At 48.5% G+C, this 26983-nt stretch overlaps 1 protein-coding gene and 1 long non-coding RNA gene across 3 annotated transcripts in view; one reads left to right on the forward strand and one right to left on the reverse strand.

Moving 5' to 3' along the window:
* NCL (nucleolin) overlaps positions 1 to 10078 on the reverse strand; it is a 78943-nt gene extending 68865 nt beyond the window's left edge. For both annotated transcript variants that reach the window (XM_029615661.1, XM_029615660.1), the window contains exons 1-2: positions 9922 to 10078; positions 1159 to 1278 (exon numbers count right to left, since the gene is read on the reverse strand). In XM_029615661.1, coding sequence (XP_029471521.1) covers positions 1159 to 1278; positions 9922 to 9939 — 138 coding nt within the window. In that variant the 5' untranslated portion in view covers positions 9940 to 10078. The remainder of the gene's footprint in view (positions 1 to 1158; positions 1279 to 9921) is intronic.
* A 13314-nt stretch (positions 10079 to 23392) lies between these two features.
* LOC115099156 lies at positions 23393 to 25621 on the forward strand. The gene is made up of 3 exons (XR_003858697.1): positions 23393 to 23986; positions 24430 to 24484; positions 24905 to 25621. It is a non-coding gene; the product is annotated as an uncharacterized LOC115099156 (long non-coding RNA).
* Positions 25622 to 26983: the final 1362 nt, after the last annotated feature.

Consider the following 26983-nt stretch of genomic DNA (forward strand, 5'->3'; position numbering starts at 1 on the left):
CCATGCCAGGCTCCACCTGATGATGTCACCCATCTGTGAGGAATAACATCCTGCTGCCCTAGGAGAACACCTGTTACAGGTAAGCAACTGCGCTTTATCCAATCATATGTGGCCTGTTAACTTGCTACTTATCCTTATATCTTTAAAAGATATCCAGGAAAGTAGTGCTGTTACTGTATCTATATATAAAAAAAAATTCAAAAACCAAGGGCCTACGGCACCCATCCTGATGTAAATGACAATTGCTTCTATCACTCAAGAAAGCATAAACTAAACCCGGTTTACATTTCCAGCACTGCCTACTGGATGCAGAGCCGGAGCCGCGTGGTACCCTCGCTCGCAGCAGGAATGATTTTTCATCATGGGGGGGGGGGGGCCCACAAACAAAGACTTTCAGACAGGGGGGCCCACATACGCCCCGCAATATATTTTAGGGGCACTGGACCAGCAATAATTTACATTCGGATAGGTACTGATACAGTAACAGCGTTACTTACCCAAGGGTCCATCAAGCCCAGCATCCTGGCCACTGTTGGAAACAGGATGCTGGGCTTGATGGACCCTTGGTCTGACCCAGCATGGCATGTTCTTATATATATAACTTTTAAAGATATCCAGATAAGTAGCCAAGGCTGAATAACTATAGATCTGCTTTATAGTGGGTCAAATTATCTGCTTATCTAGCCAGATGTACCCGATATTTGGCTAGGTTAGCCGGATATCTCAGCCCCTCCCCGAACACCTCTTTTTATCCAGCTAAATTATAAGCAGATAAATAGCTACCCAGCTATAAATTTAGATGGATAAGCGGCTGAATATGCTGCATTTGCTATTTAGACTGATAACGTGCTAGTTATCTGTCTAAATAGCTTTGGAATATCTACCCAAGGAGTGTTAAGAATATTAACATAAAAACATAAGACTTGCCACACTGGTTCAGACCAAAGATCCATCATACCCAGTATCCTGTGTCCAACAATGGCCAATCCAGGCCACAAGTACCTGGCAGGATCCCCAGGTCGATAAATACTATGCTACTTATCCCAGGGACAAGTAGTGGATTTCCCCCAAGTCCACAATGGCTTCCCAGCTTTAACCACTCGGCTACTTCTGTAAAGTGAAGAGGATCCATCCCTCTCAGGAATATGAAGTGCTTACTATTGCTTCATCCTCCTCATCACTGCTGTCGTCTTCTTCAGAATCTTCCTCTTCACTGTCCTCTACCTCCTTGGGCGGAGGAGGAGGAGCCTTCTTCAGCTTGGTTTGACTTTTGGCTGCCTGGAAAAAAAAAAATAATGCAAACGTACAAAAATGATTAAACTGCAATTAAGGGCTAATTTATCACAAGTCACTCGGTAATGAAGAAACAAGTGTTTAGAGCAATTAATGGAGAAATTATTTACCTGATAATTTAGTTTTCCTTAGAGTAGACAGAGGGACTCAGGACCAAAGGAAAATTGGTTCTTACCTGCTAATTTTCGTTCCTGTAATATCACGGATCAGTCCAGGACACCTGGGTTTTGCCTCCCCTCCAGCAGATGGAGACAGAAGACGACTTCGCGGACTCTGCCCTATACCCCTGAGGTGCCACCTAGTGTCTGCCAGTATAATACTGTACCCAAGCAGAAATAAAGATAGAAAAACCAGAACTGCCAACTAGAAAAAACTACCTCCCCCCGAAGAGCAGAGGATAGGAAACACTGAAAAAACCGCATGAATAAAAAAAACATGCCGAAACGGAGCCCTAAAGAGGGACAGTCAATAAAATTTGCAGAGAGGGTGACCAGCCACCAGCCGAGCGGACTCTCCATCTTCTCCCCGGGCGGGCATCTGGACTGAGCCGTGGTACTACAGGAACAAAAATTAGCAAGTAAGAACCAATTTTCCTTTCCCTGTACATACCAGGACAGCTGGAATGTACCAAAGCTTTCTCAACCAGGGTGGAACTGAGAGAGTCCCGCTCGGAGTACACAGGCCCCAAAAGAACCATCAAGCCGATAATGCCTTGCAAAAGTATACGGAGACTGCCAGGTAGCTGCCCTACAAATTTCCTGTGGCGACACCTGCTGACACTCCACCCAAGAAGTCGACTGCGACAGAGTGGAATGAGCAACGCCAAAGAAGTTTTACGGGAACGCAAGAGTGTGGTCACCACCGCATCGGAGTAACCCTTACTCCTCAACCGGCGCCTTTCATAGGCCATGCCGCTAGACAAAAGATATCTGCCTCTGTGAAACAGACGGGCCCCTGCCGCAACAGCGTGGGAGACGGACGAAACCTCAGTGGACAGTCCACTGCCAGATTCAGGAGGTCCGAAAACCACCGGTTGCACAGAAGACAAAAGGCGGGGAGCTCCCACTCCCCAGGATTCAGTTGGTGACTACTGAGGAAATCCGCTTGGATGTTGTCCACTCCGGCAATGTGGGACGCCGCTATCTGGTAAAGATGCTGCTCCGCCCAGAGGAACAAGAGCTGGGCTTCTGCCGCCACTGGACGGCTCCTGGTGCCGCCCTGACGATTGATGTAGGCTACCGTCGTCGCATTGTTGGAGAGCACCCTCACCGATTTGCCCTCCACCAGCGTGAGGAGGGCTTGGAGCGCTAAGCGAACCACTCTGGTCTCCAAGCGATTGATCGACCAGGCAGCTTCCTGCCTGGTCCATTGACCCCGGACCACAGTATCTTGACAAACCACTCCCCACCCGGAGAGGCTGGCATCAGTGGTCACTACAATCCAACAGGGAGTCTCCAAGTCCATCCCCTGTCGCAAGTTGTGAGGTGAAAGCCACCACTGAAGACTAGAACTCACCTCCCCCGGCAGGGGCAGGACAATGTGGAAAAGCTGCGAGCAAGGATTCCAGCGGACAACAAAGCTGACTGAAGAGGGTGCATATGTGCAAATGCCCACGGCACGAGGTCGATAGTCGAAGCCATGGAGCCCAGGACCTGCAAATAATCCCAGGCTGTGGGTTGAGCGAGAGATTGGAAATCCGCCACTTGTGCCGTGAGCTTCAAGATCCTTTCTTCCGTCAGAAATACTTTCCCTAAGGCAGTATCGAAACGAGCACCCAGGAACTCCAAGGACTGAGAGGGGGCCAGATGACTCTTCTCGGGGTTGACCACCCATCCTAAAGAGTCCAACATCCAGAGGACACACGTCCCTGCAGAGGCTTTCTGACTGCTCGAATTAGCCAATCGTCCAGGTAGGGATGGACCAGAACCCCCTCCCGTCGCAAGGCGGCCACAACCACCACCTTGGTGAATACCCTGGGCGCCGTCGCAAGACCGAATGGGAGGGCGCAGAACTGAAAATGGCACCCCAGGACCACAAACCGCAGGTACCTCTGATGATCCGGACGTATGGGGATGTGGAAGTACGCCTCCGTCAGGCCCAGTGATGCCAAGAACTCCCCCATGTGCACCGACACTGACAGAACGAAGCGTTTCCATCCAAAAACGGGGTACCCTCAGAGCGCGATTTACCCGCTTTAAATTGAGGTTGGGACGAAATGACCAGTCCTTTTTTGGTACCACAAAGTAGATGGAGTAGCGCCCACGCCTTAGCTGCTCTGCGAGCACTGGAACTATGGCCCCTAGATCTTGCAGCCGCTGCAGGGTGAAGTTGGGAACTTGGGCTTGGGTCGGGTTGCCAGGAGATCCATCAGCAGGAAGGCTGTGGTCGACAGCTTCCATTCCCCTGTGTCTAGACTTTCTTTGCTGAGGTAGTCCACAGTGACGTTGTCTTTTCCCATGATGTGGGCGCTGAGATCCCTTGTAGGTTTGCTTCTGCCCATGCCATTAGAGGATCTATTTCCAGGGAAACCTGATGGCTTCTGATTCCTCCCTGGCGGTTGATGTAGGCAAATGTCGTGGTGTTGTCTGACATGACTGACAGATTTGCGCCAGAGTCTATGACTGAACCGTATGCAGGCTAGTCTGACCGCCCAGGCTTCCAGTCGGTTGATGTTCCATCCCGACTCTTCCTTGTCCCATTGCCCCATGGCCGTCAGTTCCTGGCAGTGGGCTCCCCACTCTCGTAGGCACGCGTCCGTGGTGAGCAAGATCCAGGTCGGTGGGGATAGCCTTACTCCCTTGCTCAGATAGTCTTCTTGTAGCCACCATTGGAGCTGATTCCACACCTCCTCCGGGAGCTGCAGGCGAATGGAGTAGTCCTGGGACATCAAGTTCCACCGTGACAGTAGGGAGCGCTGTAGCGGTCGCATGTGAGCTCTTGCCCATGGGACCATTTCCAGGGTTGATGTCATGAGGCAGAGGACTTGGAGGTTGTCCCATACCATGGGACGAAGACTTGTTAGCAGGTTTTGCAATTGGTTCGTCAGTTTTCTTCTCCTCGTAGGGGGAAGAATGACCTTGTCTTGTCTGGTGTCGAACCGGACTCCCAGGTATCCTAGGGATTGGGAGGGCTGTAGGCAGCTCTTGTTTGTGTTGACAACCCACCCCAGGTTCTCCATTAGAGCCTCGACTCTGGTGGTCACCTGATGACTTTCCTCTGGAGACTTTTCTCTGATCCACCAATCGTCCAGATATGGGTGTACGAGGAATCCCTCTTTCCTCAGTGTCACCACTACTACCACCATAATTTTGGTGAATGTCCGAGGGGCTGTGGCGAGCCCGAAGGGTAGAGCTCGGAACTGGTAATGGTGGTCCAGGATCGTGAAGCACAAGAAGCGCTGATGCTCGTGATGGACCAGGATGTGCAGGTATGCTTCTGACAGGTCCAAGGATGTAAGGCATTCTCCCGGCTGTATCGCCCTTATGACCGAGTGCAGGGTTTCCTCGTGGAACTGTGGTACCCTCAGGTAGTGGTTGACCGACTTGAGGTCCAGGATGGGCCGGAATGTTCCCTCTTTCTTGGAGATGATAAAAATAGATTGAACAGTGCCCAGTATTTTGTTGTTGCATGGGCACCGGCGTTATGGCCTTTAGGGCGAGTAATTTGGCCAGTGTGGTTTCCACTGCTGTCCTCTTGGAGGGTGTGTGGCAAGGAGATTTCACGAACTTGACCGGAGGGATGATGTGAAAGTCCAGATAGTATCCCTCTCGAATGATGATTAGGACCCACTGTCCGCTGTTTTCTCGACCCATCTTTGGTAGAATAGGACAAGCCTGCCCCCTATGGCTTCTTCCTGTGGATGGGTCGGCTGATTCTCATTGTGGGGTGCGGCTGGGGCCTGTACCAGCCGGTTCCCCTCTTGTTGTGTTTGTTCTGAAAGGACTGGCCCCTGCCTGCAGGGCGAGGAGCTTGATATGTACTCTTGTAGGGTCTGCAACGCTGTGATCCTCTGCCCCTAGGTAATCGGGGAGAGGGGCATTGGCTTCTTTTGTTCTTGTTCCCCAGTATCCGAGGTACTGGGGATTCGCCCCATTTGTCAGCAAACTTCTCCAGTTCGCTTCCGAACAGGAGGGCTCCTTTAAAGGGCATTCTCGTGAGTTTCGTCTTGGAGATCGCATCAGCTGACCAACTTCGGAGCCAGAGTTGCCTTCTGGCTGCCACTACGGATGAGACACCCCTGGCTGAGGTGCGTACCAAGTCAGAGGTCACATCTGCGAGGAAGGATACCGCTGGTTCTAGTGCTTCGCCAGGCGTGGCGGCGTTCCCGGTCATGGATAAGCAGGCGCGTGTTACCACGGCACAGCAGGCAGCAATCTGTAGTGACATAGCTGATACGTTGAATGACTGTTTAAGGATGGATTCCAGACGTCTGTCCTGGGCATCCTTGAGTGCTGCTCCTCCCTCAACTGGGATGGTAGTGTGCTTTGTGACCGCGCAGACCATGGCGCCCACCCTGGGGAACTCTAGTAGCTCTTTGGCTGAGGGTTCCAGTGGATATAGGGTTTCCGGGGCGCCCCCCCCCCCCCTTGAAACTGGCTTCCGGGGCATCCCATTCCAAGTTGATCAGCTGTTGTATGGCTTTCAGCAAGGGGAAATGGCGTGAGGCCTGACGGAGCCCTTCTAGGAGAGGGTTCGTCTTTGGTTCCTCTGTGTCACTTGGGCCTGGAATGGCGAGTTCCTTCAAGCTGAGAGCCACGAGATATGGTATCTCGTCTTTGGAGAAGAAACGCCTCATGGTTCGGTAAGGTTTCGGTCCTGAAGGTATTTCCCCTTCCTACAGGGGGTCTTGATCCTCGTCAGAGGTGTCCGTGTCCCCTATGGTGGGCCTTTTGGCCGGGGGGGGGGGGGGGGGGGGGGGGGGAGCATGTCACTGGAAGGCCTGGAGGGCCATGGGAGGCAAAGGTCCTCTGGTGGCGGATGTGTCTGCCATCCGTAGTGGTTGCATGTGGACAAAGTTATGTAGACCCTTAAAGAATTCTACCCACGAGAAGGCTCCTAGGTCTAGATTAAAGGCCACTGCGTTCCCCAGGTACCCCGTTTGGGGGAGGGTTGTGCTGGGGATAGAGAGGTCCGGGGTATTATCAGTGGATCCGGATTCCTGTACTGGCTGGGGAGGGCCTTGTCCGGGTTCTCCCAGGGCCTCCTCGCACTGTAGACACAGAGCCGTGGCCTCCTCATGCTGCACTGCTCTTATGTGGCAGGCTGGGCAGAGGGCTTGTGCCTTGGTTTCCTTGGCCGGGGTGCCATGGTTTTGTGCGCATAGGTTGCTAAAGCCTGGTCTGTGCGTTTAATGTGCGCGACGGGAGGCTTAGCTATGCGCTCCGGGTGTGCCCAAGATGAGCGTGTAGGCCGGGATGCGAGCTCACTGAGATGCGCTCGCCGTTGTGCGCACGGCCTTAACTTGTGCGCCCGGCACAATTGTGTGCGTAGCTGTGCGTACTGCATCTATGCACGCGCCACTGTGCGCACAAGTAATTTGTGCGCCCAGCTCGTCCCTGTGCGCATGGTTCAGTTAGGCGGACAGAGCGGCGAAATGGCGTCAGGGACCACGCGAGCAAGATGGCGACCACCCCAGAGAGTCTCCACGTGGGAGGGCCCTCGTATCCGATCGGGGTCTAGCCCGGCCTGGGCTGATCAACCCAATGGTACAGACGCCAGCAGGCAATCTGTGCGGCTATCCGAGCCTTGGAGATCGGAGACTTAGAAAAATGTTTCTACCTTATCTCGGCGTTTACTGGTTTCGTTCCAGGCTCTCTCCAGCTGCGGGGGGGGGGGGGGGGGGGGGGGGTGGGAGAGGGAAGTACCTTCACCGCCATGCTCTGTATTGCACCCGCTGCCTCTCAGCCATTCCCATTGCCAGGAGCTAAGTCCACACCGGGAACCGGCTGCCGGACCGAGGCCTACCTCTGAGGGATCTCGGAAATCACCCCAGGAAATCTCAACTGGCGGAGGGACCCTTAGGTATCACTGCAGGAGAGCAGGGCTCGTCTGGAGAGGTGAGATTTCTTCTTTGTTTGGAATTTTCTTCTTTCTTCTATGGTTTGAGTACTCTAACACTGAGCAAGCGTGTAGAGTCCCGAACTGCTATGGAGACAGAGAATGCTGAAGAGCAGAGCTTTCTGCAGGGGTATATGTACTAGGGCTGACGTCAGATTGAAATCTGACTCAGTCTCCAACCGCTATCAGGAGCACACTATACCCATTGGTCCTGAATCCATTTGCTACACACTAGGAAAGTTAGCTTTATGTTTCCATTTGATATTCCACCTATTCCTCTGAGACAAGGCAGAGTACAAGATAATGATATAAGCACATAGCTTCTACCTATAACACAAAAAGATAGTTCAGATTTCTATGACACTTGTAGCTAGTAAGCCACTCTAAAGTAGTTTACAATGAAAATAAAGGATCTTACAGAAGACAACTCCAAATATCACTCACGCAGTCACTATAAAGAAACAAAACCCAAGACATCTTAAGAAGCACATTACTTCCTTGTTGTTTTCAGGGGGTCCACATAACTATTTCTCTTCCTCAATTTTAATTTAATTCTGGGTCTGCCAACGCTACAGCACATTCACCATGGGCCATATCTGTTCCCGAGATTGTCATCTTTATCTGAAGAACCTACACTATTGCTACCCCCAGTATTAGCCTTAGTACTGAAGCCAGCAGCTAGTACGAATTTTTCTTTTTGGTCATACTTTAGGAGAGGCATTATAGAATAAGGTCACCTATGTGAAGGTATTAAACTAAGAAAAATTTACGCCATTCAATTTCTCTCTCTCACCTCAGAGGATACGGATGAGAGCTTTCAAATACCCAATACAGCACGTGACCAGCCTCAGGTTCTATATAATGTCTAACCTAGTATTAGTTCTATATACATGAAAGTGGAGACAAAAGCAGTTAAATACACAGATTCAGAACTCAAGTCTTTTCTACAGGCTGTCACTTCTACAAAAACTCCAGAAACCATACTTTTTTTTTTATGCAACTGCAACATTAATCTGCTTCAATGGCATTGGGAAAAGGGGAGTTGGATTCAGACAATCACCCGACTTTTACGGTCTGGGGAATTGATAAGCATGGGGATAACCTGCTTGGAGCAGCAATTACTACCCACAACAGAAGGCAAGGGATTAACAAATAAGTCCTGCTTTGACACAACTACATTATCACTCTCTGCTTTGACAGAAGAGTGAGGAATGGAAGAGGAATTGGATTCAGATGATAACCTACACAGACCCTGACTTTTATAGTCTGAGGTATCCATGCTTCTAAGGCCAAGTCCATAAGCAAAACACATCAGCATTGGTCTGAATTTTCAAGAAGGCTCATCACCCAGTAAAAATGAAAAGGTAAGATGGATAAGACTAGCAGAAGAAAAGAAGGCTCTGTCATTTTGTTTTTCAAAATTGTATATATGTTTGACATTTTAATTTTGTGTATGTTTTTGTTGTAAACCACTATGATTGGAGCTAGTGGTATAGAAAATAAAAATGTTGCTAGCAGTTCATGTTATTTTGGGTTATCATAAGGCTTGGGAATAACTGCATGGAGCTGCAGTTGCTACTCTTAAGAGAAAGGGGGAGGGGGTGTAACCTGCACATGGCAGATACTACCATTAGAAGCTCGCTGAGTAAACTGGATGGACCATCTGGTCCTTTTCTGCCGTCATTACTATATTACATCACATTTTCTTGATTTCAAAGGACAATGGAGGTACATCCCTAAGGAACCAATTCATACACACCTACCATAGAATTTAAGAAACCTATAAAAAGGCAATTAGAAGCCTGGATTGTCATAACCACTGGAAATGAAATATCTGACGTGTATCTGGGTGTAGAGAAAACAAAGAAAGATGAAATAACGCCAAAGAGCTCTCCCTATTACTCTCCTATAGTGTGTGCAGAGACCTTCCTGGACAGCTTCTGTTCTAGTTCAACACTCCTTCTGCCTTAAAGTCTTCACCACCAGATCTTTGCCAAAGCCCCACCGAAGACCAGAGACATGCAGTTAACACACGTGTTACAGCAACAGGAAGAGACCCAAAGTCTGGCGCCCAACGCTCCTCCAATCTGCGCACGCGCAGAACCCCGGGGGCATCTGATGCTATGCTCAGCTACCAGCACACGCGCAGAGGCCCGGAGGCAGCTCGCGCCCTCGCCGCCAAGAAACCAGTCGCGCACGCATCCGCACGCAAATCTGACGTTATCACAGGAAGCGCCAACGTTCAGACAAGCGAACCAGTCCCCTCGCGCCACCTACCAGAGTGTGGCCGCGAGGGGGGGGGGAGCGAGCGAGGAGCGCGCGAGCTCTGGCTATCCCGCATAGTTCCTCATCACGGCCCCAATCCATTTTCAGCAGCGCTGCACGCGGACCCTGTTATGCATCCACCTCTCCTTATCATAAGCGGCGCCATCGGCTGTACGCGAGCCGCAACCTCGGCCACGAACAGCGTGCACAGGCCCAGCGCGGCCTTGCAGGCCTCACTGCTCGGCAGGACCGTAGCGGTGGCTCCGAGCTTCCCCGGACGGCGTGAGCCCTAAGTGAGGGTCTTACCTTGGCGAGTTTCACCATGCTGGCGATGCGAACCCGGGACTGGTTAGTGGAACGGACGGAGTGGCGTCTGCACGTGGCTGATGCTGGCGGGCGCGCGGGCTGAAAGAGAGAACGATAGGCACTGCTCGCCAGCTCCCACGGACTCTGCCTCACGTGACGAGCCTGGGCGAATCCAGCGAGGGCGCTCGACAAGCCCGCCCCTTCCTTCTCCGACCCAGTCACTCAAGGCGCTGGGTTCTCTAGCCAATTAAGAATGCCTGTTTACTTTGAAAAGCAGCCCTCTTCCCAATCAGAAATACCTAATGGGCGTGAGCAGATGACGTCAGTGCATGCTCCCAATCAGGAGCGCGATCTCCGTTTCCTTACCCTTTGGGGATTCAGTGCGAGCGCAATGAAAGGGGCCTGCAGGGTGCATGTGCAGTACGTTCACCTAGAACTCGCCTGATCTGAGGTCTTGCTGTCCGCCTGTGGCTGTAAGGCAGCGACAGAGCTGGACTCGGCTCTTCCATCACATGTTTAGCACGAGATTGGCCTGACAGCTTTATACGTTTGCGTCTGTGCTGTTAAACTTCCCCAGTACTCTCACTACCTGCCCTTTCTCGCTATAGATTTATTTTTTCTTGGGAAAGGAAGGTTTAATTCTCCCATTTTGATCACAGTACATACAGTTCGGGGTCCATACTTAGGTCGGATGGTAGGGCATTCCTTTCCCTCTCTCCTAGTCTTGTATACGGGTAGGGCCTAGCCTCAGCTCTGGCGCACCCGGCAATCACTAATAATTTCCTTAGGTATTGTCAGCATAGGAAAGTTATTTTAACACACCTGCAGTTTGTTGTTTGCAGTAGTTTATAAAGATACATTATCACAAATAAAGGGCTGTAAATCATATTACTAAAAGGATGAACCCTTATTGTAACTGACTTCGCTATTTTGTATCACAGTACTGAGAGTGCTGTCTTGAAACGGATGATCCACGTGTGCAGACCAGGAGAGGTCTGGTAAAAAACACAGGCAGACACTAGGGAGGGCAGGGAGCTGAGGCCAGCAATGCACATACCAAAGCCTATATGGGCCTTATGGTGCTTATCTTGTGTCATAACTTATGTTAAAGGAAGGGAAAATGGGCAGGCTAGATGAACTTCGTGGTCTTTATTGTCATTTTCTGTTGCAATGAAAGAATGATGTAATCCTTCCTTAATGGACATAAGAACATAAGAAAATGCCATACTGGGTCAGACCAAGGGTCCATCAAGCCCAGCATCCTGTTTCCAACAGTGGCCAATCCAGGCCATAAAAACCTGGCAAGTACCCAAAAACGAAGTCTATTCCATGTAACCATTGCTAATGGCAGTGGCTATTCTCTAAGTGAACTTAATAGCAGATAATGGACTTCTCCTCCAAGAACTTATCCAATCCTTTTTTAAACACAGCTATACTAACTGCACTAACCACATTCTCTGGCAACAAATTCCAGAGTTTAATTGTGCGTTGAGACAAGTTCGGTAGGGATAGGCACATAAACTTATTTGTACTCTTTAGAGCAGGAACCCAGGCAAGCTTGCTAGCCTCCCTTCCTTCACAGGGTGAAGGTTCTTTTGACTGGGGGATGAAAGGAGTCCTCTCAGTTCCCTGTACGGAGTGGCTAATTCTCTTTATGTATCCCTGGAAGAGGATTACTTTTCTATTCACTGTGCACCATGCTGGTGTTAGTGTCCAAAAAAAAAATAATTCTTTACTAAAGACAATAAATGGGAAATGCACAACTCTTTGATCCGCAGCAGTATATTGAAATAAGACTGTTACAAAGTTCTCCCAAATCTGTGCAGGAATATCTCAGGCCGGCCAAGGGAATTCCTACCATTCAGGGCTTGGAAAAAACAGGTTCCTCGGATGGGCAGGGTATCCTTCCAACTGGCAAGAATACTCTTATTTCTGTGTCTGCACAGAAGGATACATCTCTTTCTCTCCGCAAGGTTGATTGAAGCACCAGATGGGTGGCTTCACTGATGTTAGGCTTTGCCTTTTACTCACAGTTAGTTGATTAAAACCTTCTTTGCTCTTACTGCAGTCCTTAGATCTCTTCAAATCCCTGGTAGGAGGGAGCAGGCATTTCGGTGCTCCAAATCAAGCAGGAAGGGGCATTCAAAAACTTTCTCCTGGATGTTGAACTTAATCTTTACCCAACCAAGAATAACATTGGTGTGACTCCTTAGAGCAGGTCACTGTCACCCCCTTCCTTCCCTGACCTGCACAGCTCCAGACCCAGGGTTCTCCAATCTCTGAGCCCAGGTGGTGTACAAGCTCCAGTAAAGCCCCTATCATTTAAAAGTTAATTCCAAAAAATGCAGTCAGAATCTCCCACCAGACAGGCTGTGTACTGGCTGAGCAGAAACGCTTCTGACCCAAGCCAGGACCACCAAATGGGGATTGCTTGGCTCACTGGCTGGGCCTGTAAAATAACAACTAAGCTCCTATTTACATCTGAACACTGTTCATAACTCAAAGGACTACCTCCTAAGATATAGCAAAGGCCCAGTTCCCTGTACGTACCCGGATCAGTCCAGACTCCTGGGTTTTGCCCCCCCCCCCTCTCTAGCAGATGGAGACAAGTTTATCAAACAAAACTGTGCCTTATATAGGATGGTGCCACCTACAGTCTGGCAGTATTCTTCTGTCTCCAGCAGGTGGAGGAGGTGCAAAACCTACAGTCTGTGCTAGGGCCTAGCTGGTTGTTTGGTGACAGTGTAGTTAGGTGATTTAAAAAAAAAAAAAAGAAGATAAGAGACAAGGAGTTCTGAAGACCGCAGAGTGTGCTTGCAGGTCATGATTTACGCCTCCCAGGGGGTGGTGAAGTCCTGAGGGGACCATCCCCCCCTGGTTTCAGAGGCAGCTAAGGTACCGGGGGTTATTACACCGGTTTGCCAGCTTGTGGAGGTCACTGGGGGTGATACTGGGGAGCCCGGCTCACTCCCCCCAGTTTGATCCAGGACCCGAAGGCTTGTTCAGGTATTTAAAAAAAACAAAACAAAAAACAACTCTGAATTTCAAAGTCCCTTTCTTGGTGGGGCTTGACTCTCCCTTTTCTTTGTCCGGGTTGGGGGGGCTCGCAGCGCTCCATTTTCGTTTTGTTTCGCTGTTTTTCAGTAAGGCTAAGGCTGTTTGTGAATGGCAACATGCCGTGCCAGGCCGCATGCAGCGCCGCAGTTCGCAGATTGCCTCCCGGGGGGGAGAGGGAGCCTCCACGACCCAAGGTAGGGTCTTCCTTTGGGTCCAAACGGTGACCGGTGCGTTCGGGGACCTACAGCCTCCTTCCCCCTTCCGGTTCCTGCGACGCGCGGGAATGGGCGCCATTTTGGGTGCACTCGGCTTGGCGCCTCTGACAGCGGGTGCCATTTTGCCGCCGGTTGTTCCGGCAGCCTCAGCAGAGCAACCTGTGAGGGGGTAGGAGGTCCCTCCCCCTCACTTGTCACCGTAGTGCAAGGTCCCCGAGGGGGACAAACCTGCTGAGTCTGACTTCCCTATTGATGCGGACCCCGATGTGGATGGGGATGATTTATCCTCAGATTCCTCCTTTTCTTCAGACTTCGTGTTGCTTATGCACAAGGCCTTTAAGGCCCAGAGAGCTGGTAAAAAGAGGGGTCATAGGACTCCCACTCAGGGGTCCACAAGCGCGCTAAGCCATCCCAGGATCTGGGTCCACCGGGGGGACCGTGTCCTTTGGGCTTACGACCTCCTATCGGGGATCCGGATTCTTCTTCTTCGGACACGGATGGCCAGGAGACCTAGACTTGCCCACCCAGCCTCCGAGGGGGGTTGAGGGGGAGTCAGACCCCCGGCAGGGGGGTCTCCGAGGGTCCCATGGGGCAGACGGCAATAACCCGAAGGTTGTCCGTCTTTTCAGGAAAGACAAGCTGGGTCTGCTCATTCCTCCTATCCTGGGGGAATTGGGGATCCAGCTCCCCCAGGAAGAATCCAGGTTAGGGGCTACGGATCCGGTAGTCCTAGGCCTGAGGGGTCCCCCTACAGCTTTTCCTTTCCATTTTTCTGCTACGGATTTACTTTTCAAGAAATGGGATACTCCGGAATTAGGTCTTAAGGTAGCAAAGGCAATGGACAAGCTTTACTCCCTGCCGGAGGACGCCTTGGAATTATTAAGAGTGCCTAAGGTGAATGCAGCAGTAGCGGCAGTCACGAAAAAGACTACCATCCCGGTTACGGGGGGGACGGCCCTTAAAGATTTGCAGGATCGCAAAATGGAAGTCCAACTTAAGAAGATTTTTGAAATATCTGTACTGGGAGTCCGAGCAGCTATCTGCAGTAATTTTTCCTTACGTGCGGGTCTCCTTTGGGTGCAACAACTGCTAACCAATGAGTTGCTTTCGCAGGAAGAAGCGCTTCAGGCGGGACGACTTGAGGCCGTGATTGTCTACAGTGCCTTTCATGATCTGCTTCACACCTCAGTTAGATCTATGGTGTCGGCGCGGCGTTTGTTGTGGCTCCGTAACTGGGCAGCAGATGTTTCTTCTAAGTCTCAGCTGGGTTCTTTACCTTTCAAGGGCAAGCTGCTTTTTGGCAAAGAACTGGAGGACCTGATTCAGTCTTTAGGCGAGAATAAGATGCATCGGTTACCGGAGGATAGGCCACGGTCAAGGGGGTCCTTTGCTTCTTGAGCTCGTTTTCGATGAGGTCGGAGGCCTCAGACTTCCAGAGGATCTGCCTCTTCCTTCCGGCATAACGCCAGCAGGCAGCAAGCGTATACTCAGTCCTTTCGTGGATGACGTTTTGGTAGACCTGGCGCCACTCAGAATGCGCCGGGCGGAAAGCCCTCGCAATGATGTACAGCTGGTCCATTCCTCAGTGCCAATGGTGGGAGGCAGACTGTCCCTGTTTTACGAGGAATGGGCCAAAATCACTTCAGATCAGTGGGTCCTTACTGTGATAAGACACGGCTATGCGTTAGATTTTGCACGCCAACCTCGCCAGCAGTTTCTGGTCTCGCCATGCGGTATTGTGACCAAATGTCGAGCAATAAAGTACATGGTGCAATGGCTACTCGACCTCGGTGCCATTGTTCCGGTTCCTCCCGAGGAGCTTTGGAGGGTCCGTATTCCATTTACTTCGAGGTACCAAAAAAAGAAGGAACCTTTTGACCCATTCTCAATTTGAAAAGAGTCAACAGGTGCCTCTGGATCCCTCGGTTCCGCATGGAGACGTTGCGGTCCATTATTGCGTCGGTTCGTCAGGGGGAGTTTCTGGCATCTGTAGATCTCACGGAAGCATATCTACACATCGGGATATGGCCCGATCACCAGCGGTTTCTCAGATTCGCGGTGCTGGGTCAGCATTATCAGTTTCAGGCTCTGCCCTTTGGGCTTGCCACCGCTCCCAGGACATTCATCAAGATCATGGTGTTGGTGGCAGCTCAGTTATGACAGGAAAGATTTTTAGTCCATCCGTACCTGGATGATTGGCTGATTCACGCAAAATCGACATTGCTCTGCCAGGAGGCGAAACATCAAGTTCTCCAGTTGCTGAGATCGCTGGGGTGGATAGTCAACGAATCCAAGAACCGACTCCGGTCTCGGAGCAGTTTTATCTCCCTTTGCCACTACCGGAGTCAGCTCAGTGCAGACTGGATTGGTGGTTATCCCCAGTCAACTTGCAACGTGGAGTTCCGTTGGTGGTCCCGACCTGGACAGTAGTCACTACGGATGCCAGCTTATCCGGTTGGGGGGGGGGCGGTATGTCTGCAGAAGTCGGTGCAGGGGCAGTGGTCCCAGGAGGAAGCTCGCTGGTCCATCAACCGTCTGGAGACCAGAGCAGTGAGATTGGCTCTGCCGGCGTTCCTCCTGCTTCTCCGGGGCAAATCGGTCAGAGTGTTGTCCAACAATGTGACCACAATGGCCTATATCAATCGTCAGGGGGGAACCAAGAGTCAACCAGTGGCAATGGAAGCTCATCTCTTGATTTCATGGGCGGAACAGCATTTGGCCTGCATAGTGGCTTCTCACATTGCCGGAGTAGAGAATGTCCAGGCGGACTTCCTCAGTCGCCATCAGCTAGACCCCGGCGAATGGGAGTTAGCGGACGACGCCTTTCAGATCATTTGTGCCCAATGGGGCACGCCCGCTATGGATCTCATGGCAACGTTCAAGAATGTGAAGGCTCTTTGGTTCTTTGCTCATCACAGGGACATGGGAGCAGAGAGCGTGGACGCGCTAATTCTTCCATGGCCAAAAGACATTCTGCTTTATGTCTTTCCACCTTGGCCTCTCATCGGTCGAATTCTTCGCAGAATAGAGCTGCATCCGTCGGAGGTAGTTCTGATAGCTCCCGAGTGGCCGCGACGTCCTTGGTTTGTGGATCTAGTGAACCTAGCGTTTCCTTTATGGTTCCCGGACATTCCGAATCTGCTTACTCGGTGACCTTTCTTTTTCTACAGGGTCGATCACTTTTGTCTAGCGGCATGGCTTTTGAGAGGAAACGGCTGAGTTCCCGGGGATACTCCGATGCGATAGTAACTACCCTCTTGCAATCTCGTAAGGTTTCTACTTCCATTTCGTACGTGCACGTTTGGAAGGTTTTTGAGGCCTGGTGTCTGGACAGGGAGGCTGTTCCCACTCAGGCGTCCGTGCCAGAAATCTTGAGTTTTCTTCAGGACTGTTTGTTGAAGGGATTAACGTGTAGTTCTTTGCGTGTGCAGGTGGCAGCACTAGGTTCTTTATGTGGCACCATTCAAGGAGTGTCCTTGGCAAATCATCCTGATGTCTCTCGATTTCTGCGAGGGGCGAAGCATTTGCGTCTGCCGGTGAGACAGCCTTGTCCCTCTTGGAATCTGAATTTGGTTCTGAAGGTTTTGTGTGGGGCACCTTTTGAACCGTTACGCAGGGCGACGTTGAATGACATTACCTTGAAGGTGGTGTTTTTGGTGGCTATTGCATCAGCGTGCCGGCTATCGGAACTTCAGGATCTATTGTGTAGAGAGCCCTTTCTAAGAATCTCAGATTCAGGGGTGCCCTCCTTCCTGCCTAAGGTGGTATTGTCTTTCCATTTAAATCAGTTGGTAGAATTGCCGGCTTTTTCGGACCTGGATAGGTCGGACCCTTTTTATAAGGAATTGAAAAAGCTGGATGTTCGTAGGGCATTGTTGCAATACCTAGAGGTTACCAACAGATTCCGAGTTTCTGATCATCTGTTTGTTCTCTGGAATGGTCCCAGGAAGGGTAATGTAGCGTCAAAGACTACCATAGCTAGGTGGCTAAAGGAGGCCATAAATTCTGCCTATTTATTGACAGGGAAGTCCATTCCATTGGGTATTCAGGCGCATTCGACTCGTTCACAGGCCGCATCCTGGGCTGAATGTCAGCAGATTTCCCCAGAAGAAATTTGCAGGGCGGCTACGTGGAAGTCTTTGCATACTTTCGCCAGGCATTATCGGTTGGATGTTAGGTCTCTGGGGACTGGTGGATTTGGAGAAGGTGTGCTCAGTGCGGGCCTCTCCAGATCCCATCCCAAGTAAGGTTAGCTCTGGTACATCCCAGGAGTCTGGACTGCTCCGGGTACATACAAGGAAAAGAAAATTGGTTCTTACCTGATAATTTTCGTTCCTGTAGTACCACGGATCAGTCCAAAGTCCCACCCATTTGTCCTTGAAGGGAATGGAGAGTCCGCACTGCTATCGTTCTTTATTGTCAAATCTGTTGATTTGTTTGTTTCTTGATTGCGCACGGGTTCTGTATCCATTGGGGATTGAGGATCCAGTCTGCAGTTGTTAGATTACTGTATATAGTTCATGGGGGTGTTTTCTGTTTTGGGCTGCTTTGACATTAAGTAATACTGCCAGACTGTAGGTGGCACCATCCTATATAAGGCGGAGTTTTGTTTGATAAACTTCTGTCTCCATCTGCTAGAGGGGAGGCTAAACCCAGGAGTCTGAACTGATCTGTGGTACTACAGGAATGAAAATTATCAGGTAAGAACCAATTTTCTTTTACAAACTGTTTCAAGTAAGCAGGTTCTTCCAGGCTCCGCAGAATGTATTTGAATGGATCCTCCCTTCATATCTACTCTAGCTAATTGACACTGCCCTAATCCAGGGCTTACTGGTAACCCGAGAAGTGCCCGGGTTACACCAGCAAATGTGTGTGTATATGAAATATAAGAGGAGAATGTGTCTGTGCTAGGAATGATTTCCTGTATGAAGCAGTTCTGTGACCTGATATGCTGCCTATTAACGGACTGATGCAATAAAACGGGTGCTTGTATTGAGCGCCCATGTTCCTAACGAGCGAGCAGCCACATCCCCTGTGTGCCCGATGCAGTATTTAAATGAGAGGGAAGTCGGGGCAGAGTAAAAAGGTCATGTTAAGGGAGAATTGTGTGTGTCCGATGCTCAAAGTAGTTTGTTGCATCAGACACCTACAATTGCGATGGGCGCTTAATACGAGTGTCCGTTTTGATTGTGCTGCTTTTTGGTTATTTTGCTGAGATGCCAATTTCACTGCTGAAGTTTATTATATCAGGTGCCCATTGCTACAGGCGTCTAAACTGTATGGTCATAAGACAAGTACGCTTCTTTCTGATCAAATCAATATACATATATTTTTTTCCACCACAAGCAGTAAATTCAGGAGGACCATCTGGGTCATTCATCAAGCCGTGTTAGGGCATCATCGTGTGCGTGTTAGTATTTAAATATGATAATGAGTATGCAAAATTGAGAAAATTAAGCATTGTTTCAGACAGAGGAGTTCAATTTACAGCAAAGTTCTAGAAAGCCTTGTGTAAGAAATTCAATATCACACTTGACTTCACCTCTGCGTTCATCCTCAGTCGAATGGCCAAACTGAGAGAATGAATAGAACTCTCAAACAGTTCCTCCGCGCCTATGTTGGTTCACGACAGAATGACTGGGCTGAACTGTTACCCTGGGCTGAATTTGCCATCAATTCGCATCCAGCATCTTCTACTGGATCTACTCCTTTTGAAGTGGTCTACGGACGACAACCTTTACCATCTTTACCACTTCCACTTTCTGTGTCGTCCCCAGCAGCTCAGTCTACTGCCAGAGATATACAGCAGCTCTGGAGAAAGACTAAAGAGATGCTCCAAAAAACAGGACAAAGTGCAAAGAAAGGCTATGGCGCTCACTGAAGTAAGGCTCCTGAATTCCAGCCTGGTGATAAAGTTTGGCTGTCTGCCAGACATCTGAGACTTAAGATTCCATCTGCTCGATTTGCTCCACGCTTTGTCGGACCCTTTCCTATTCTCCGACGATTGGGCTCACTCACCTATAGTCTGAGACTCACTCCAGCTATGAAGATTCATAATGCATTCCATGTTTCGCTGCTGAAACCACTTGTTCTTAGAGAGTTTTCCACCAAGACACCGGAACCTACTCCTGTTGATGCAGAAGAAGACATCGAGTACAAGGTTGATGCCATCCTTGATGTAAGAAAGAGAGGCAGAGTTTGGGAATACCTCCTGTCATGGGAGGGATACGGACCAGAAGAAAACTCTTGGGAACCATTGGCTAATATCAAGGACAAAGAGATGCTTCGTCAATTTCATCGATTGCATCCTCAAAAACCTAGACCAGGTAGCGGGTCTAGAGGGGGCCCTTTTAAGGGGGGTACTGTTGCATCCGTCGGTCTCAGACGGCTTCGACCTCTGTGCCTCACCTTTCTTCCTTCTCTCTCCTCAAGCCTTGGGAAGATGGCTGTTGCCGCGTATTTATGCCACTCTCTCCAGCATCTCCAGATCGGCAACGGCGACGGTGTTCACCATGATTTCCTGAGGGCCTTCTAGGGTGCGTGCGTGCATGCCATCCACATCTATATCCACGTCATGGTGGGAACTTCGGGGCGTCCCCTCCGAGTGATGTCATCACTTCCTGGTATTTAGCCTGCCCTTCGTTTGCTAACAAACTGAGTTAGCAAGGATTGGAATGCCTCCGGTCTAAGGTGCTCTGCCGCTTCCTAGCTGCCGCAGGAAGCTCTCTCTCTGCCCTTCGGAGTAATTCATCGCAAACCTGGGTACCCACTCCTCAGATGCCCTTATGCTCTCTTTCAGGTACCTATTTGGGATATCGGGTACTCGCTCCTTGAGGGCCTGTTCGCCCTACTCTGGTGCCTACCACTGAACTACTTCTGCCTGCCAGGACCTTCATCAATAAGGCTTCTACTTCAGTGACTACTAACACTTTCAGTCTGTCTCACATTCAGCTTCAGCGCTCAGAGTCTACATCCGGGACCTGCCTCTGCTACCCTGCACTGTCTAACATCTACATCTGCTGAGGACCCCTGGACTACTTCTACTGGGTTACCTTCACTGCTGCCCGCTCCCCGGGCAGTACACCGAGCTGTATAATAAATACAATTCTCTGTGTCTGTGTGTATAGAGCCTAGCCTAGAACTGCGGTTTCTCACGGGGCTCCTCCCCATGGGAGTGGTCATCACCGCAGTACCCAAGAATCCACTCCAACACCTCAAAACCATAACAATTCGTAACCCTCCCTCATGGACTCAGGACTTACACATTCAAGCACGCCTCTGGGATAGTAGGATTGTTATTCCTCTAGATGACTAACCATGGGCTGGGAGCTAGGGCCATCTAGTGGAGACCTCATACTCTCTACATCAAGGTAATGATTTAGTTGAATATGTTGGATCCAGGGATCTTGGCAGGAAATTTAAAAAAACTGCAGTTTGACTGGCTTGTGTCCTGAACATCTGAATATAGACCTCATAAACATCTATCATATTATCATATCCTTGTCATGATGGGACTGCCATGTCTTTGTCAGTCAGTTTCTGAAGCAGCTTGCATACATCTGACAAATGATATGATGATATTGTATGAGTTGCCTCTTTTTCATGCTGAAGGACCCTAACCTGTGTAGCCTCTCATCACAGGGGAGGTGCTCCATCCTCTATCATTTTGGTTGCTCTCCTCTGCACCTTTTCTATTTCCGCTGGAGTTTTGTTTTGGTTTTAGATGTGGCAACCAGGACTGTGCACAGTACTCAAGGTGTGGCCACAACAGTTTATTACTCTGGCTTGAGATGCATTTCTTCCTAGTGCTCTTATTTCTTGCAATCGTATATTTGTGGTCAGAGCTGCCGCCTCCTATGGATTCTGGAATACATCTTTTTCAGCTTTTCTTCATCATCATCATCATTCCAGATCATCCAAGCAATAACAGACAGCACCATCAGAAACAGTACATGGATTTTTCTTTATGGACCTATCATTTAACTTGTCAGCATGTGAGAAATTATACACAGCTAGCTCTCAGCCAGCTGAGAGACCAAAAGGAAATGTCTGTGCCTGAAGATATCATAGGCTAAGGAAATTCTGCAATTCCATGTAGGGTTTGAAAGTATTAGAAGGGACACTTTTAACACAAAGGGGATAATTTTCAAAAGGGGTTACACATGTAAATGTAATTACTATTGTAGCAATTTTCAAAAGCCCACTTACATAGGTAAAGTACATTTGCACGTGTAAAACCCATGTTTTTTTTTTTAATTTTATTTTTATTGAAATTTCACATTTTTAAACAAATATATGATAACATAATCATTATACAAGGTATATTATTCCAAGAACAATTTCCTTATTTATCTCTTTAAAAGAAATCAATAGGTAATGAAATCATGAGAACAAAGGGGTTTCAAACACAAAAATCAGGAGCATTTTTAAGGAAAAAAAAAACTTAAGAAATATACTTGATGTTATTTATCCCACCATATATCTCTTTTTCCCCCTATTACACAGCTTCCTTAGGCTGTGTGTGCAAGTATGTTCGCAGTTGTTCAGGATTTGTGAAGATGAATCTATTATTCAAATGCTTTATTAAACATCTACAAGGATACCTTAATTGGAACTGTGCCCCCCTTGATAATACTTCAGATCTCATTTCTATAAACCTTTTCCGTCTTAATTGGGTGGAGCGTGCGATGTCCGGAAATATCCTTATAGCTTGCCCATAAAAAATGGATTTTTGATGTTTAAAATGCAATTTTAACACTGCATCTCTATCTGTTTGTGACACAAATTGAACTAACAATATGGCAGTAGAGCTGATTTTAGACTCAAAGAATTTTTCCAGGAATTCAGTTAAATTTAATTCCTCTAGGATTTCTCCATTATTTGTATTGCCCCCTCCCTCTGTTCGTGGTAAATAGTACAATTTACTTAATTTAGGAAAGTTTACCTCTGAGTATTTCAAGATATTTTTCAAGTAACTATGGAATAAATCCAAAGGTGTAATCAGGTGACTTTTTGGGAAGTTCAATAATCTAAGGTTATACTTTTTCAACTGATTTTCTAACATCTCAATTTTATTTTCATGATCTTCTTCTGACTTAATTAGATTTACCTGAATCTTTTGAATTTCCCCCACTTTTTTATCCATTGTATTATCACATTTCTCTAATTGGTCTACTTTATCTTGCACTTGGTTATTTTGTTTCAGGGCATCCTGTACTGTGTTTGCTAATTTATTATTAGATATTTGCATTTTAATCATCATAGTTCCTAATTCCTCCATCGAGAACTTTTTTGGTGCAATAAGAGAAACCTTTTCACTACTGTCAAAACATAGTTGGACATCACTTTCTCCTAAAAAAATGTTATTTATAAATCAAATACAAAAAGATGCAACTCTTAACACATGTTCCATGCTGATTCCACTGAAGTACAGTTAATTAATGCACTAAGTCCCGCACCTGCACTGCACTCTAATAACTCCCCAATATTGTAGTCAGTTACATAGCACACCGGCATAAGTGTGTAAATGCTTTTGAAAATTGGGCCCATATTTCCTAAGTGCATTAGAAGTTAATCTGCTGTCCACAAGAGGCCAGCAAAGCTACCGCATTCTGGGGTACATTTAATAAAAAAGCGTGAGTGCATACTTTTGTTCGTGCACCAGGTGCAAACAAAAGTACGCTGGATTTTATAAGATACGCGCGTAGCCACGCTTATCATAAAATCCTGGGTCGGCGCGCACAAGGGGGCGCACATTTGTGCACCTTGCATGCGCCGAGGCCTGCGCGCGCTGCCCGTTCCCTCCAAGGCCGCTCTGAAATCGGAGCGGCCTCAGAGGGAACTTTCCTTCTGCCTCCCCCCACCTTCCCCTACCTAACCCACCCCCCCCAGCCCTCCCTACACCCCCCCACCTTTATTCCCAAAGTTACGCCTGCTCAAGGCAGGTGTAACTCGCGTGGGCTGGCTGCCGGCGCGCCAGGTTCCAGTCCGGGGGCTGGTCCGGAGGCCGTGACCATGCCCCCCCGGAACGCCCCAGGGCCGGAACCATGCCCACGGCCATGCCCCCGGATGACGCGCCACCGTGACATGCCTCCCCCGACACGCCCCCCCCCCCCCAGGAAAGCCCCGGGGCTTACTCGCACCTCCGAGCCTATGCAAAATAGGCTTGGCGCGTGCAGGTGGGGTTTGGGGTAGGTTTTTGGGGGTTATGCACGTACGTTATGCACGTAACCCTTTGAAAATCTACCCCTCTGTGTGCAGAATGTGGGCTGCCGAACCCCACAAGCCACATTCAGATGTAACCCTCCATAATAAGACTTTTAGCCCCATAGCTTTCTGTGGTAGTTTTAGATCATATGGGTAAAGAAGCCATAGGTTGAAAGTTATCTTAATATTAAAGCACCATCTATTCAAGCTAGCATTTAAAGACCTATGTGAACCATAACCTCTTAACCCTATTATTCTTACTTCTGCCCTCTTATCTTTTTTCAGCCAGGCTTTAACACCCAGGCCAGTCTCTGTTTTGTTTTAATTATAAATTTTTATTCTTTTTTTTATTGTTTGACTATGATTGTACTATTTGTAACCTGGCGCGGGTAATAAATCCTTTTAAATAAATAAATAAATAAATAAATGTGAAAATATTCACTGTCTCGTCTGAACATTTTTTTACTCCCTCCCTGTAGGCAGATGTCCTGTGGTCTATGTCCCTATTAAAGAGTAATTTACCTTTCACTGGATGTGTGTGAGGAGATGGAGCTGCAGTCATAGAAGCAGAGACCTTCCCATTGGAGGTCTGTACGGCTAAAAAAGAGTGTAATGATGTGTGAAAGTTAAATGTTTAAAAGTGTTGGTATTCCCCATTGGGATACCTATTGGGGTAATTGGTATTTTTTCACTAGTGTTCCCTGCTAATGGTGTGGGGTGTCATCCTGGACGGGAGTGGACCCTCCTTAGTTCTGGGTAAGCCTCACAGCCAATTAGGCGGAAGGGGCATTGAGGCCCATCGCTTCCCATACCTGAGTCGAGTGGAAGAGGCTTAATGCCGGTGGTTTTTGAGTTTTCCCCAGGAAACTTACTAAAAGTAAATGTACTGGAAGAATTTTACTTAGGGTGGGTCCCACTGGAGTGTTATGTGATTGTGTGTGTGATGACCCATGGGGGGTGGTGTTCTCCCCATTGGAGGTTCTTGGTAAATGCATATTGTATTGTATTAAATGTTTTCATGTTGTCTCAGGTCTACGCTGGACATAACCTCCCTTGGGTTAGCGCACCCCAAGTGGTGAGACCAGGTAATTACATCACTTACTCTGTCTAAATGTTAAAATGTCCTGAACTGCCTCAAAATTTCTTCTTATGTTTACGTGATCAGCCCACGTTCCACAAATTTTGTTTTTTTTTTTGGCACCACTATGGGTTGGCCACTAGATATCCCTAGTTGCCCATGAATTAACTACAAGGAATACCACTTTTCAGCTCCTCCTCGAGGCACCTTGAGTAGGTGGACCTTGTTAATAACTAGTGGTTGAGAGAGGTTTATGTGTGGTTTTTTTTGGTTTAGCTCTGCAAGAGGAAGCAGCTCTGTTTAACTTCTTCCTGAATGAGGCCTATACTCCTCACTAGTTGTTATGGGAAATCCCTGCCAGTGTGGGGCTACCCCGAGAGTTACAGAGATTTTGGATTCTTACTAAACTGAAGATTTCTCATCCCAGGTTTTGTTTTGAGGAGGTTCTGTTTGCCACCCCCGCCTCCTCCTCTCTTGGGGGCCGGAGTCGTATCTGCACGGTCCTTGGAGTTCCACCTCAGGGGTCTCTCTCGCTGAGACGTCACGTGAAGGAGAGGGGAGAAAGAAGAATCCATCTTGAAGGCCGTACTGATGACCCCTTTTGAAGAGATCAGTAAACGTTTATTATTTGAACCCCCAGTACCTGTGTCCTGCGTCTTTCGTCCCAGCAAAGCCTCAGCACCAAATTAACCGGCTGCACACTGACAAAGGGATCCACGTCACCACTTGGGCCAGAAACATTCATTTCCCCCCTCCCACCCCAGAATGGACTCATTCCTGGGGTCGCAAAGAAGAGGGGACCAGCGGCAGAGGAAGATTTAGCTCCTACAGAAAGAAATTTGTTTTGTGCCCCTTGGAGGATATCCCCCTTCAAAGAAAGAGGTGACACAAGTTTTTGATATTCAGATAACATTAAAAGGCAATATTTTACAATTTTTGAGATATATAGATAGATAGATATGTATAATAACAAAAAGCAAAAAAATGTATCGTGTATTGAAGATAAAAAAAAATTAACCACCAGTGGGATTTATTTCATTTTGTTACTGAATGCACAAATATCACTGGATACTTGGTTGTATACAAGGTTCCCACGACCTTGTTTTATTGTAACTTTTGCTTCTTCTTCAATGTTAATGTTATAACCCCCTTGTTCCTTGTGAACCGATATGATATGATCTGTATCATGAATGTTGGTATAGAAAAGAGTTAAATAAATAAATATATTATTGTTTGTTTAAAACTTCAAAGCATAATTGTAGTGTTTGGCTGACTGTAGCAGGGGGCCACGGCCGGCCTCACTGACCCCCACCCAGATCCTGTGCTGACTTTCCTAATTAACGCTGCTGCCACTTGCAGATCACCATGAGGGAAGAGGATGGCTGGGTATGTACAGGCAGGTGGAGATTGCCACTGCTCCTCTGTCCTCGCTCACCATTAAACATATCCAAGAGAAAAACGTTGCCCCTGTCATCAGCCCTGCCCTCTCTTCCCACCTTTGGCCCGGGCCAAAAGGAAAATGTGGCTGCCGATCCTGGCCATGGGGCTCTTTGAAGGAAGGGATAAGATGCAGGGAGGGTTTGAGGGTTGGATCAGTGGGAGGAGGATGACAGAAGATCCTGGGGATGCAAGAGAGGAGCTGGGGATGAGAATGTATTAAGCTGGGGGGAGGGATGGGAGAGAAGACTTTGATGGGAGGCTGAGAGGTGAGAGAGGGGATAACATATGCTCAATTGGGGGTATTAAAATGACTTGAAGGTGAGAGAGGTTCGGCTGAGAGGATGCACAACGGGCTAGGGAGGTGAGAGACAGAGAGAGCATGGGCTGGGAAGGTGAGAGTAGCTGGGGGATATAAAAGGGGATCAGCTGGAGGGGCGGTGGTTGAAAGAGGAGCTCCTCTGGAAGAGAATGGAGGTTGAAAGAAAAGATCGACTGCAGAGGGTTGGGGTTGAGAGAGAGGATTATTTGGAATATGGGGAGAGTGAGCGTGGAGGGATTGTTGAAGTGGATCCACATCTCCACCAATTTGATTTGCTTCTCCTCTGGGGTCATGTGACTTTTCAAGTGCTAAAATGGGGTATCATTGGCTAAACGTTTGGGAAGTCCTATGCTAAAGTCTTCTATCAGAAATATTTCCTAAACCTGATCAACCCAGGCCCTTCAGTACACATAGTCCTTAAACCGTGAGGCTGTCTTTATTATTCCAGTTGAAGTGTGGTGTAGTGTTGGTGGAATTTGCACTTCATCTGTTTGTTTTTGGACCCTCTGGTTTCAGTTTCATTGGGGTCTAAAGATTGTGAGGTGGTAGGTTTAGGAAGAACCCTGATGATTGTGTCCTCTTTCATGTGTAGGACAGCTTAGGTTGAACCGAGTGCATTGGCTAACCTTCTTGCAATGGGAGGTCCAAGGGATGGATGTGTTTCTGGTGAGTAATGGTGGATTCCTTCACCCAAAGGAGAAGGGTCAGTGTGGGGTGTATAAAAATGCCTCCCACATGGAGAATTTA

Source organism: Rhinatrema bivittatum, chromosome 9 (assembly GCF_901001135.1).
Source record: "Rhinatrema bivittatum chromosome 9, aRhiBiv1.1, whole genome shotgun sequence".
Taxonomy (NCBI): domain Eukaryota; kingdom Metazoa; phylum Chordata; class Amphibia; order Gymnophiona; family Rhinatrematidae; genus Rhinatrema; species Rhinatrema bivittatum.